Source organism: Hyperolius riggenbachi, chromosome 9, assembly GCF_040937935.1.
Source record: "Hyperolius riggenbachi isolate aHypRig1 chromosome 9, aHypRig1.pri, whole genome shotgun sequence".
Lineage (NCBI taxonomy): Eukaryota > Metazoa > Chordata > Amphibia > Anura > Hyperoliidae > Hyperolius > Hyperolius riggenbachi.
The window spans coordinates 164,318,650-164,333,371 of record NC_090654.1 but is presented as its reverse complement, the minus strand read 5'-3'; the positions used below and the strand labels follow the sequence as shown (position 1 = coordinate 164,333,371).

General features: G+C 41.7%; 1 protein-coding gene across 3 annotated transcripts in view; it reads left to right on the top strand.

The window, feature by feature from the left end:
• The window catches only part of DCP1A (decapping mRNA 1A), a 168,230-nt gene that overhangs the window by 20,688 nt on the left and 132,820 nt on the right, over positions 1-14,722 (top strand). For 2 of the 3 annotated variants that reach the window (XR_011023994.1, XM_068253648.1), the window contains exon 3: positions 10,364-10,491. Coding sequence is in view for 2 of the 3 variants with exons in the window: in XM_068253648.1 (XP_068109749.1) it covers positions 10,364-10,491 (128 nt within the window). In the remaining variant the exon portion in view is untranslated. Of the gene's footprint in view, positions 1-2,917; positions 2,995-10,363; positions 10,492-14,722 lie in introns of all 3 variants that reach the window. The other variant, XM_068253649.1, reaches the window with a different exon arrangement.

Genomic DNA, 14,722 nt, shown 5'->3' with positions numbered 1-14,722 from the left:
AAAGATTTTCTTATAATATTTGCGCTGCTGTTTGCGCTCAACGGGGTAGAATGTTATGCACTGGTCAGCACGGTCCACCCCACCCATTGTCTGATTATAATCCAGAATGACCTGGGGTTTCTGGATTGTCTTCCCAGCACGATTCTTGGCTTCAGCAGTGTCAGTGTTATGGACTGTGGACATAAGGGCAACATCTTTTTTGTCTTTCCAGCGGAGGGCCATCATCTTACCCTTCTGCCATGCCACGATTTCCCCTGGCTTCAGCTTCTGAGCAGAAAAGGCTGAAGGCAGATCGCGACGGTTAGGCCGGACAGTGCCGTATGCATCAGTCTTGTGTCTGAGGAGGTATTCATATAGTTCAGGGGAGGTGTAGTAATTATCTGTGGTCAGGCAATATCCCTGACCAAGAAGCGGTGAAATGAGGGAGAGGACAGAGGCAGATGCAAGGCCAAACTGGCTGTAGCTGGAGTGCCTTTGCCAGTATAGATAATGGCATTCCAAATATATCCGGAATTAGATTCGCACAATAGGAACGATTTTATCCCAAATCTGGCACGCTTGGAAGAGATATACTGTTTCCAGGCAAGTCTCCCCTTATACGCCATTAGGCTCTCATCCACGCTTATGTCTCGTTCTGGAACATACACTGACTGAAATTTGCGAATGACCATTTGAAATAGGTCGTAGATCTTCCACAGTTTTGGGGCAGGATGGGTGGCCTCATCAAAGGTCTCATTATTCATGAAATGCAGGTTTTTCATGATGAGGCTAAATCTGTTTTGTGACATGACAGTCGCAAAAAAAGGTGTAGCAATCAGTCGGTTGGTGCTCCAATATGTTGTCTGGCGGGGTTTCCCCACAATTCCCTGGAGGATGAGCAGGCACAGGAACAGCCACATCTCATCCTGGGTGACTGGTTCCCACCTTTTTCCCCTAGCAAACCTCCTGATTGGACCAGGCTGCTGTTCCGCATAGCGGTTGGTCTCCTCCACTATATTTTGGATTATGGCCTCGTCCAAAAAAAGTTTCAAATAGGCCAGGGGGTTAGGGTCACAGGGAACTTTTTGGCCGGGTCTGCCTGTAAATGGGAATCGTGGGGAGGCAGGATTATGCTGGGTAGGGTCTATAACAATCCATGTGCGGATGTTCTCAACCTCTTCGGTGAAGTCATCGCTGTCAGACTCTGAGTCAGATGATATGTTCGCCACATAGCTGTCACTTGAGTCTGACAAAAACAGCTGCTCATCCTCGCTGTCATCAAACTCCTGCATCAGGGTTCGCGGGGAGAGGCGTCTACGGGAGCTGGAAGCCATAGCAGGGCAGGCGGCAGAAAAAAAGTCGTTATTCGGAGCAAGGGTCAATCCAGGCGGCAATCAAATCGTCGTCGTTATCCAAAAGCAATGGTCAAATCCAGGCGACAATCAATAGAATAGTCGATAGTCCAAAGCAAGGGTCAAATGCAGGCAGCAATCAATAGAATAGTCGATAGTCCAAAGCAAGGGTCAAAACCAGAAAGCAGAAATCAGATAGCAAGTGTCACTAGCAATATCCAAACAGCAAATGGTGTTTTTTTACTATGTGTCTGTTGTGTATACTTTTTTTCACAGTTGTTATTCATTACAATGTATTTGATTGGATACAGGAGTATTCAATCCAATACAAATTCAAATTTACCGCCCCCTAGCGTGGGATGCGTAATGACGTACGTCATTACGCACCGCGGAACGCGATGCGAGGAAGGAGACGCGATGGGGCCGGAAGTGTTCAGAGGACGGGATCGGAAGACCCAGGACCGGAGGAGGGAGTAGCGGGACGATCGGGTGGTGGGACAGGACGGCCGGAGGACGGGGACGCCACCCTTACACTGGCAGTAACAGTTAAGTCCCGGGGAACTTTTTTTTTTTTTCTTCCCCTGACACTGCATCCCGGATCGGAAGGCCCAGGACCGGAGGAGGGAGGAGTGGGACGATCGGGTGGTGGGACAGGACAGCCGGAGGACGGGGACGCCACCCTGACACTGACAGTAACAGTTAAGTGCCGGGGAACTTTTTTTTTTCTTCCCCGACACTGCATCGGGATTATCCAAATGGGCATCTTTTTTCACCCCGATGCAGTGTCGGGATTATCCTCCAGAGGGTTAAAGACCCGTACATGGTAATTCATGCTGACAGGATTATCTTTAAATTAGATCCCTCTTACTTACCAAAGGTATCTACATCCTTTCATAGAACCCAAGATATTGTACTCCCTTCCTTTTTGGCTGACCCGCAGAATGACAAGGAGAGGAGGTTGAGCTCTTTGGATGTTAGAAGGGCAGTGTTAATTTATCTGGATAGAACCAGAGAGTGGAGAACTTCCACTAACCTTTTTGTAGCATTTGGTGGTTCTAAAAGGGGAGGTCATGTATCTAAAATGACAGTGTCCAGATGGATTAAGCAGCTAATATCCCTAGCTTACTCAGAGGCCCAGTTACAGGTACCTGACCACATTACGGCACACTCGACAAGATCCTTATCAACGTCCTGGGCGGAGAGATCAGGTGCTTCTCTGGATCAAATATGTCAAGCCGCGACCTGGTCCAGCCACTCGACCTTTATCAAACACTACAGAGTGGAACTCCTTTCAAGTCAGGACCAGGCCTTTGGCCGCAAGGTTCTTCAAGCAGTTATCCCACCCTAAGGTAAATTTCTCGCTGAATCTCAGGAGGGCCGTCCTGGAGGACGTAGGGAGGAAGTGCCGGCTGCTTACCTGGTAGCAGTGTTCCGGCGAGTCCTCCAGGACGGCCGCCTAAGTTCCCGGCCCTATTATATCTGTTAATGGTATGTTAGTGGTTGGTGGACTGTTTTCTCTTCATTAAACTGAGGGAGATTGTGGAGGGGTGTGTTTTATACTAATCTATTATTCTAATTCTTGTCAGGTGTTTCCGATTTGGGGGGGAGACTACACAATCTCAGGAGGGCCGTCCTGGAGGACTCGCCGGAACACTGCTACCAGGTAAGCAGCCGGCACTTTCAGCGCTCCTCCCTTTCATTCCCCAATAACTATCACTACTTATCACAAAGAAATGATCTATACATTGTTTTTTCCGCCACCAATTAGGCTTTCTTTGGGTGGTACATTATGTTAAGAATTATTTTATTCTAAATGCATTTTGATGGGAATAATACAAAAAAATGGAAAATCATTATTTCTCAGTTTTCGGCCATTATAGTTTTAAAATAATACATGCTACCATAATTAAAATCCACACATTTGATTTGCCCATTTGTCCCAGTTATTGCAACGTTAAAATTATACCCCCTAGTATATTGTATGGGGACAAAATTTTATTTGGAAATAAAGGTGCATTTTTCAGTTTTACATCCATCACTAATTTTTTGCCCATTATTTAATAAGGTGCCCTCTTGACACAGATATTATTTTTTCCCCCCTAAAGTCAGTAGGTGTATTATACTATATGGCCACAAGATGTCCCCGCTGAGCAAAATTCTATGTAGCGTACAAGTTGTAACTAGGGGAAGTGACGTAAGGTTCCAATGAAAACCTGCGAACACCCTGCCAACGGGGAGATTATGAATGGTAACATTGTTTCTATTCATAAATGTAACGATCGGGCGGCGGAAACCATCAGAAATTATGGCAAGAGAGAGCGCGGTGGCTCTGTGTAAGAATAAATGCTGTTTTTGCTGGAACTAGTGTGTCCCTGCGGCTCTAGCAGCCGCCACTACGGACGTGAAGCTCAAGTCTGCACAGCATAAATTGTTAATTTTCCAAAATATGTATTACTGCGTCAGCTGATGCCCCCCCCATTTCTTTTTCTGTTTTTCCAGAGTTACTATGGTGAAAACATTGTATCGGTATAACTATAAATATATACCTCTGTGCTGTCACTTAAACCATTACTACACAAAAATTCCAGACGTGCATGATCATAATCAATAATGTTGTACTGGTGTGGTGGTATTATATTTGGTCATCATATAGTTTTAAGTTAATCTGGTCCAGCAGTTTCAGTTCCGTTGTCCTTCAGGATGCCGCTGTGACGTCCATAAGATCACCTACCCTAGCTGGGTTGCGGGTATCTGCGCATCCCCTGGTGTGCCTTCCCGTGATTGTGCTCCTGTGGCCGGGAGCATTCTTCATTTGCGCAGTTCAAGTCTTTGTAAACTGCGCAAATGCAGAATGTTCTTGGCTACAGGTGCGCATTCGCGAGAAGCACAGAAGCTGGCTGTCCTGCCGATCCTCTGCCTCTAATACATTTAGCCATAGACCCTGAATAAGCATGCAGGTCAGAAATTTGAAGTTTGATTGAGTTCTCCACATGCTTGTTGCAGGTGTGGCATTCACACACTACTGCAGCCAATGAGATCCGCAACATGGCAGGCACCAGGTAATGTTTAAAAAGAAATAAATATTGCAGCCTCCATTTTCCTCTCACTTCAAGTTTATTTTAAGGCTAACATTTCTTCTTACAAAGATAAAGGTAGCCATACACTGGTCGGTTTGCCATCAGATCGACCAACAGACAGATCCCTCTCTGATCGAATCTGATCAGATAGGGATCGTATGGCTGCCTTTACTGCAAACAGATTGTGAATCGATTTCAGCCTGAAACCGATTCACAATCTGCTGAGCTGCCGCCAGTTCCCCCACCCCCCCCCCCGGCATACATTACCTGAGGCTGGCTCCCGGGCGTGATGTCCCCGTTATGTGGCACCTTCGGCATCCGCATATAACTTACGCTATCACACCAGTCACAGCGGAAGTTCAAATAGAGCGCCCTCTATTTGTACTTCCGCTGTCACTGGCGCGACTGCGGAAGTTATACGGGGATGCCGGAGGTGCCATGACGGGAGCAGTGACGGACAGGATGCTTGGGAGCCAGCCTCAGGTAATGTATACCTGCGTCGAAAGGCCCCGAATCGTGCGACGCGCTCCCTACCCGCGGGCGATCGATGGTAATTTCCCGCCCGTCGCGATCGACAGACCGATTGATATTAGGAGGAAATCAATCGGTCGGGTGCAAACTATTTGACAGCCGATTCTATCCCAGTGATCGAATCTGCTGTCGATCGGCGGGAAATCGTGCCAGTGTATGGCCAGCGTAAGTCCTTTACAGCATTTTGTAATGTCAAACATTTTAACGAACACTTGTGTCTCACACTGCACAAAAAAAGTTCAGTTTAGTGGAACTAAATGGAACGGAAAAGCATGGATGTGAATAGATCCTATGCAAAGCTATAGAATTAATTCACATTAGCCTGTTTGGAAAGGATACATTCCCACAAGCACAATGCACGTATGGGTATTGCACAACTTTTCTGGTTCGGCTAAATAGAGAAAATGCTAACTGAATCAGTGGTACCCTATGAATCTGGACAGTGTTTACTCTCACTAGGCTGGTCGCTGCTTAAACTTCACCATTTTTTTTTCATACTAGCCTGCTGGCATCCTATTCATGTCCTCTGCCACCGCTTGATCCAGTGCATGGGGGAAGTGCAGGTATACAGATCTGAACTCCATCAGAAGCATCAGGCTTCCATTGGATTGTAAAAGACAAATGAGAATATTCCATGGATTGAGGGAGGCTCAATGCTTCTGCTGCAGCTCCAGTCTGTATACCGGTGCTTCTTCTGTGCAGTGGACCTGAGCAGTAGTGGCAGCGGCGGAGGACCCAAATGTGATGGCGACCAGTATACTGAGTGGGTGGCAACGCAAAATGGCTGAAAAACTGATGCCAACCTAACACACGGATCCATTTGAAACAGAAAACAGATCTGTTTTTTTATCCGGTACAGTGTGAACCCAGCCAATTGAGGTAAATTGAGGATGTTTTGGAACTGATTTTTGTGGTCCTATATATTTATATTGTAACTGCATAGATGCACTTGTATCTAGGATATAGCACTGTGTGAGGCTCCCACAATATACCATTTACTGTCATTTTTGATATATATTTTTATTATATGCAGCACATTGTTATGAAGGGTGCTGATTATATTCAGCTTCTAGGAAGATTTTAATTGTATTGTTTTTTTATGGGAGACGTCCCTAATACATTGATCAACACGAGAAGTCCACAGCACCACGCTGTGTTGGACTTTGCTGACCCTCTGAGGGCTATTGGGTCTTTCCACTCTAGCACACGTCTGTCCCCATTCGGGTGCTGGTCTATCCAGTTTCTATGCCTAATACATTGATGACATTATTTGAGCACTTATATGATGGATTGTGATCTTTACTATTGTATTAATTTGTTCAATTAACCCAACGGGGTGAGTATATTGAACCAGCTCTGTTAGGGCTTCTTTGTCTTTGTACAGCTATTTCAAATAGTCTTAGGGCTACATCCTATGTTGTATGTATCAGTTTATGCTCTACTTTTGGTTTACAAAAACAGGCCTTCAGGAAACATCGTGCTATTGCGCGGTGTTCCCTGTCTGAACACCTGCTTCAGGTATACAGAAGTGAACGGAAGCGTGTTGTTAAAATACGCTTCCGTACTAAAATTTGGATTTAGTGGTTCCTTCCTCGATGCAGTATCTTCCCTATACTCTCAACCAACAGCAACAGTTACAGTAGCAGGATATCTATCAGAGCCATTCCATATTACTAATGGCACCCGACAGGGTTGTCCCCTTTCACCCCTTCTCTTTGTTCTTTTGATGGAGACATTGGCAACTAAAATAAGGGAGAACCCAAATATTAAAGGCATTAATATTAATAATAAACAATACTCTATAGGCTTATTTGCCGACGATGTGATCCTAAGCATAGAAGACCCGGTTATATCCCTCGAACACATCCGCAAAACCCTTCAGGAATTCTCCCGTGCCTCCCTCTACAAGGTGAATGAAAACAAATCACTAATGTTACCATGCAACCTGACACACACACAAAAAAACACAATAACCCAAAACTTCCCATTTCCATGGGCATCCCATACTCTCCCGTACTTAGGAATTAACCTCCCTTCCACAACGGCGGACTTATATAAATACAACTATCTCCCACTCATTTCGACAATTAAGAAGGACCTTGAGCGTATTAAAAAATTTGAATTCTCCATACTTGGGAAGATTGCAGCCCTTAAAATGTCGGTGCTACCGAAACTCTTATATATTTTTAGGACAGTCATTATACCAGTCCCTAAACAATTCTTCCAGGAAATCAAAAAGCTAATCACCAAGTTTATATGGGGGGACAAATCCCACAGAATAGCATACAATACCCTCACAAAAGCTCTTAAATCCACTGGCTTTGGCCTACCGGATATGGAAAAATATCACTTAGCAGCCATACTCGACTTATCTAAAAATTGGTGGTCAGTCCAGAACACTAAACCATGGGTAAAAATTGAATGCATCATAGCCAAACATCCCCTGCCAGACATACTAATTGCAAAAATAAACAAGCATCCCACCCCTAAAGATTTGCCACCAACGATATTAGCTACCTTCGATGCATGGCAATACTACCATCGCACTAGGAAGAAAAATACAACTGATATCCCAATCAAATCACCCATTAATACGCTGGCACTACTTATAGAGAACATGAATCTGTCCAAATGGATTAATTCTAAAATAAAACACGTAGAAGAAATCTATAGTAAGGACCACACAACACCATTTAAGCAACTGGTGGATCAATTCCACCTTCCACCTTCAGAGTTCTTAACCTACTTACAAATCAACCATTATTTATCCTCGAATAAATTTACACAGCTACTCCTCCCTAATCACATTTTAGCATATATAAAATCCCCGAATACATTAAAAGGGGGCCTTTCCCACTGGTACTCGACCCTAATGGAATCTTCCAATTATGCACCCTCATCGGAGAAACTCTATAGAAAATGGTCTCAGGACCTCAAATCAAAAATCTCACCTGAAATACTCCAGAGAAATATTACCAACCTCAAGAGGTATTCCCACTGCTCTACTCATTTAGAAACGCTACTAAAAATATTCCATAATTGGTATCTTACCCCCCGTAAATTAGCCACATATAAAAAACAATCACCTATGTGTTGGAGAAACTGTGGAAATATTGGATCACTATTTCATATAATGTGGGAGTGTCCCCTAGTACTCCCGGTATGGAACCAGATCTTCATGAAAATCGGCTCCATAACCAAAAAACGGACCACCCCAGATCCAGCTCTCGCCCTCTTTCATTCTAATATAGATAAATTCGACCACGCCGTCAGACTCCCTATCTCACAATTAATCTTAGTAACAAAACAACTAGTGCTCAGTCATTGGAACTCTGATATCATACCTTCAATCTCCCAAATCATTGCCAGTACAAATGCGAACATAACGCAGGAAAACATTATCACAGCAAGAATTAAAAGTTTGCCTCCTATACAGCCCCTAGTTATAGTTTAACAATCTAACAATTAAAAATTAATAAGGTAACAACTAAATATGCAGTTCCCTAAATAGCTATCTGAACAAAACACACCTAATTCTCATTCCCAAATTGAGCCCTATCTACCGCTTGACGCACCGCTCGACCTACATAGTGAGATACATGCACAACCGAAAAGCCTTTTAACCCCAATGGCACACCCCCAGAGATTCCTCAAATTATACAGAAAATATCTAGAGCACCTCAGACTGCAACAAGAGGTTGCCCAGATATGAGTCCCCCAAGACTAGGACATAGACCTAAATCCAACCCAGTACTACTCTTAGAGCATAAAAATAATCAAAAGTTTCTGTATTGTTAAGTAAGTGGTTCTGCTACAGTTTTGGAGTATAAGATTAAGGTATATAACTATCCGCACGGATAATTGACCACTAGCATTCTTAAAAGAGCAATTCAGTTGAATATCGCTTTGACTAATTCAACTGTCATTAAGAAATGGACATAGCATATAGGACGTGTTTATTGATTAAGTTACCTATCCCCCTTTTCTTTTCCTCTTCTTCCCTTATTCTCTACCCTTCCCTCTGTCTACCTCCCTTCCCTCCCTCTCCCAGTTTCTTACCCTCCCCTTCAATTTCCCTCCCCCCTCTTGATATACAGGGTTATGATATGTTTCTCTGCGTTAATATCTTCCTCTGCTCCAACCCAGGTTACCAAAACCAGATGTTTTGGAACAATTATTAACAATCTGTTAGGACTCTCATGACATATATGTATAATGTTTCAACTCTGATTATATTGTTACTTATGCCTATCAATCCTGGCTTGTAAGGAAAAATTTGTGAATAAAAATTATTGAAACTAAAAAAAAAAAAAAAAAAAAAAAAAATACGCTTCCGTGCATGAGCGTCGCAACGTCTCGTCGGGGAATTTTTACAAATCAATGTGTTGCCATAGATTAACATGACTTCCGGGTCCAGATATATAAAAAACAACTAACTCTGGTGGATCCACAAAAAATCAGTCTAATTTAGTCCTCTTCCCCACTTGTGCGTAGCACCGTGTATGCGATCCGCAAATTGTTTTCAGCACATTCATGTGTTGTGATTCGGTGTGAAATCTCAACGCATGTGTACATACATTTTTGCACGAACACACGACATTATAAAGTGCATTTGCGCGAATGCAGTGCGTTGTGCACAAATGGGGAAGGGGCCTTATAAGAGGTTTTAAAGATCTGACTGCTGGGTACAGCTGATACATGGAAGGATTCTGAGTTTTTGAAATTGGCTGTTGATATCTTGCCCATATTTAAGGTAACCAGGGACCCACTGTTTTTTACTGGATGTCTTTTTATAAGCATATACTGCACACATCCTTGCACTTTGTGGATTTACACTTGAATCTTTCACACTGTCTGATGCATTTTGGTGTTGCACAATATTATCAAATCAAAATATTATCCAATTACATTTCAGTGGGGTTTCTCACTCATGCATGCATGTGCGCGGTGCGACACATTCTGTCGGGATAATGCACTGCATGAAGTGCATTACCAGACAATATGCGTGGTTCTGTGTGTGGTGCAAGCAAAAGTCTATGTACTGTGAATGGTCAGGTGCCAGACCAGCTACATGTGTCCAAGCGATATTGGCAATATAAAGCATGTGTACCTTGCAAATCATTTATTACTGTTGCAGTTTTTTTTCTACACGGTAAATTTAACTCAGGATGAAATTTAGAAAATTTACATCTGCTATCTAATAGGATGACTGTCTGGCCATTTAGGCATTCTAATGTAGGACTTAGGCGGCGATCCTATGTTTTCATGTATTTTTTTTTTTTTTTTTGTACTGTATCTGTGAGTCCTGTTTACAGTCTAGAGACAGAATTTCTAAGTGGTGCTATACAGTAAAAAAAAAAATCCCTTTTGCTATGATAAATGGTCCTTATTTAACTCTAACTGCATATTTGCTTCCCCTTTTAGATCTGCATCGCCATACCATGGATTTACAATAATGAACAGACTTAACATGCACAATTTGGTAGAACCTGTGAACAAGGATTTAGAATTTCAGCTTCATGAACCATTTCTTCTATACCGGAATTCAAGCTGTGAGTGTTACTAATGTGTCGTACCGCCACCTATACGTGTGCACATTTATTCTAAATAAATTTACTGCAAAGGTAGCAAAGCTGTTTATTTATTTATTTATTTATTTTTTTGCATGGTTTTCAGCTTTATTGAAAATCTTTAATCAACCAGCAAGAACTTTTTGCAGCCTCAGATTTTCCTTAGTGGTGGGCATTGGGGGGGGGGGGGGGGTCACGGCTCTGGTCTTTACATAACCGGTTGTGGCTTCACTGCACCTCACATATTAAAGTGAACTCAAGTTAAGAGTGATATTTAGGCTGCCTTATTTCCTTTTAAACAATATCAGTTGCCTGGCAGTCCAGCTGATTGTTCTGGTCAGTAGGGTCTTAAGGCCCATACACACATCTGATTTTTTTTTTTTTTTTTTAAAACGACGGGTCGTTTGGATGTCCCGTCGTTCAGTCGTCCGGACGTCAAATCAGGCGTGTGTACAGTCCGTCGTTCGGCTGATAGGACTGGTCTTGAGCGATCCGCCTGCATATTTTTGAAAAATTATGTTCCATTTGAATGGCAGGATAACAATATAGAAAATAATGGTTGAATCGGTTGTAGTTCAAGCAACTGAGCAGTGGTCTCCTAATGTAGCACATACAACAATAGTTTTCAAACTGATTTCTGCTAGCATTGTAATTGAATTGTAGAATTCCTAAAATGTTGTAATGTAACTTTTTTTTTGTTTTTTTTGTAACTCAATTTTTATTAAGAGGTTCAATATATAAACAGGATTTACAGGAAATCAAAGAATATATCTTATAAGAAAATGTAACAGATAAGTAAACATACCAAAAGTAACATTGCCACATTTTTCGGACTATAAGACGCTCCGGACCATAGGATGCACCTGGATTTAGAGGACAAAAACCAGGAACAAAAAAAAAAAAAAAACATGAACCTGGTGCGTCCATGGTACAGGATTCATATATATGTATATATATGTATGTGTGTGTGTGTATGTATGTGTATATGTGTATATGTGTATATGTATATGTGTGTATATGTGTATATATATATATATATATATATATATATATATATATATATATATATATATATATATATATATATATATATATATATATATATATATATATATATATATATATATATATATATATATATATATATATATATATATATATATATATATATGTGTATACATTGTGTATGTGTATATGTGATGTGTATATATGTGTATATATATATATATGTATGTATGTGTATGTGTATGTATATATATATATATATATATATATATATATATATATATATATATATATATATATATATATTACATATTACATATTACATATTATATATAATATATTATATACATATATAATTTATTATAAATGACAGCGTGTTAGTGCCTGATGGGCCAGAAGCAGATCTCTAAGCTCCATTGATTGAGTTTTTAGGATTTACTTGTATGATTGCAAGTTAAGTTTAAAAATGTGTTTCAATTACAGATGTATTGATGAGATAAAAAAAAAGATACTTCTTTACTCCAAAAAACACTTTTTGGAGTAAAGGCAATTTTGTGAAGTGGTCATAAATAAATGAATGCAGTTTTTGAATGCAACTGCTGTGTCTTTAATGACATACAGGTATAGTTGGAGGTCTGATAGAATTTGCCCAAATGAAGTTTGTACAGGTTACCATACTTTGCATCTGAGCCTTTAAAGTATAGAGCATGGGCAGCAGGCTCTTACAGTAGTTCTGTGGTCTTCTTCCTATTCCCCCTGCAAGATTGAGAGAGGAAGCAGGGAAATATAACACTGCCCAAAAGCTGTGAGCAGAAAGCAGATCCAGAGCTGACCCAGCTGCATTGTGTCTGTCACTTTGCAGGGATCCTGGATCATAACGTAACCCTCTTGTTCTCTATGGTGGGGACACAAGCATCAGAGGGATGCATGTCACTCACCTCTGTCCCACTGCTCGTGTCTGCTTTATGTCTGGTCACGCTCCACTCCCCTGCCCTCCGATGTACGTACAGAAGCAGCGCTGCTGTCCTATTAGGAATCGGGGTCAGTGACGTCACACGGCATCTGAATATACATCGGATGGATAGGAAGTGAAGCATGACCAGTCACCAGACATAAAACAGAGGCAAGTAGCGTGACTGTGTGTGTCCTGAAGCCCTCGGCTGCTTCAAACAGCTCTCTGATTCTTGTGTCCAGCCAGAGAGAGAGAACGAGAGGCTGACATTATAATCCAGTCTCCCTGCAAAGCAGCTGACACTCTTCAGCTGCTATGGATCACTCAGCGTCTGTTGTCATAAATCCTGTGTGCTCTGCCCGCAGCCTTTGCACGTTTCCCTGCCTCCTCTCTCAGTGGGAAATGCGCGTAGTGACAGGCGATTCAGCACATCTGCAAGGTGCGCGCTATGAGGAAGAGCTGGTAATTTTAAAATGCTTTTATTTTACTAGACCCGATAGTCTCGGAGGCGGGACCATGGCTCTGTCATTGGACCAATCACTGTGCAGTGACTGTACAGGGATTGGCCCAATGACAGAGCCATCATCCTGCCTCAGAGACCATCGGGCCAGTCAAATTAAAGCATTTTAAATTACTGGCTCTTCCTCATAGTGCGGGGATGCGCTGAATTGCCGCAGATGTCCTTTCATGTAGTTAGGTAATTATGCCCCCTACAATGTCCGTTCCAGGTTCAGCACTGTGTGCTTGTGACGGCACCTATGTTTTCATGGTAAAGCTGGGCACTCCTGACCCTCCCCATGTTATATTCGGACCATAACACGCACTTACTTTTTCTCCCCACTTTAGGGGGAGAAAAAGTGTGTATTATGGTCCGAAAAATACGGTATTCCATGAAACCTAAGAAAGAGAATAAAGAGTGAACTTCCTTTTTCTTTTTCCTTAACTAGTGTAGAGTCCTAAAAAAGGCATGTAATAGTTAAAGCGGACCCAAACCAAACATTTTTTTTAATTAAAAATATTTAGTTGCACCACTCTGACACATACAAAGATAAATAAACACTCCAAGCCTATGAGCATTTCAGTGCATGCTTTTCACCCTTCTCTTTTCATAACTAGGATTATACTGGGGGCAGCCATTAGCAATTCCTCCATTGACGGACACCACTTACTTCACCAGTTTGCTGGGTTTTGTCCCGGCAATTTGAAAGGAAGGGAGGGGTTCCTCCAATAAATGTAAAATATTTTATATTTGTCATCATGCAGCTGAAAAAAGGCTGCTATTCATTATTATAATTTAGAAAATAGATTTTATTTCTGAAATCTTGTATTTTTAATTTAAGTCCACTTTAAGGTAAGAGTGAAAACAATAACCCTTTACATGACTGATATGCTATGTCATGTCCTAGCATTCGTCTCAACAGAATTAATCAAGATTAAGGAGCAAAGATAATATTCAGAGAAAAGGGAGGTGAGTGGGGGGGATTAGGATTCAGATACCAGGTTTTACAAAATTGTCCTGCGGATTCATTGACCAAGGATGACAGATATTCCAATATCCTGATCCTGCGTATGTGGAGGATAACGTCCTCTAAAGTGGGAGAATGATTATTTTTCCAATTGGCCGAAATCTGCAGTCGTGCGGCAGTTAGGATGTGATTTACCATTTTCCGAGTATGAGAGTGGAGCCCTGGTGGGGATTTACCCGAAACATAAACCCATGGGTTCAGCTGGATCTTTATCCTAATGACTTTAAAAGTCAAGTCAGCTATAGACTGCCAGAACGCCAGAATTCTGGGGCAGGACCAAAATATATGGGCCAAAGTCCCTCTATTACCACATCCCCTCCAACACTGATCTGAAGTAGTTGGGAACAGTCTGTGTAAAAGTACAGGGGTATAATACCATTTGAACATTAATTTATATATGTTTTCCTTTACAGTAGTGCATATGGAAGATTTTCTGACATTATTCCATATACTTTCCCAATCGGTATAGTCTAAGGATTCGACAAATTCCTCTTCCCAGTATGCCATGTAGTTATGGCTTGCGGGTTGTTGAGAAGCCTTCAGTGAGAGGATACCATACGATTTAGAAATAGATTGGGATGGCCTCTGGGTTTCTAAGGTCATTTTCTCAAACTCATTCCCTCTTACTGAGTTATTACTAGATATCCTGGAGGCAGTGCAAGAACGGAGTTGTAAATATGGAAGGAATGAAAAAGGTGAAATTGTGACTGGAATACTGAAATTGAAAGGA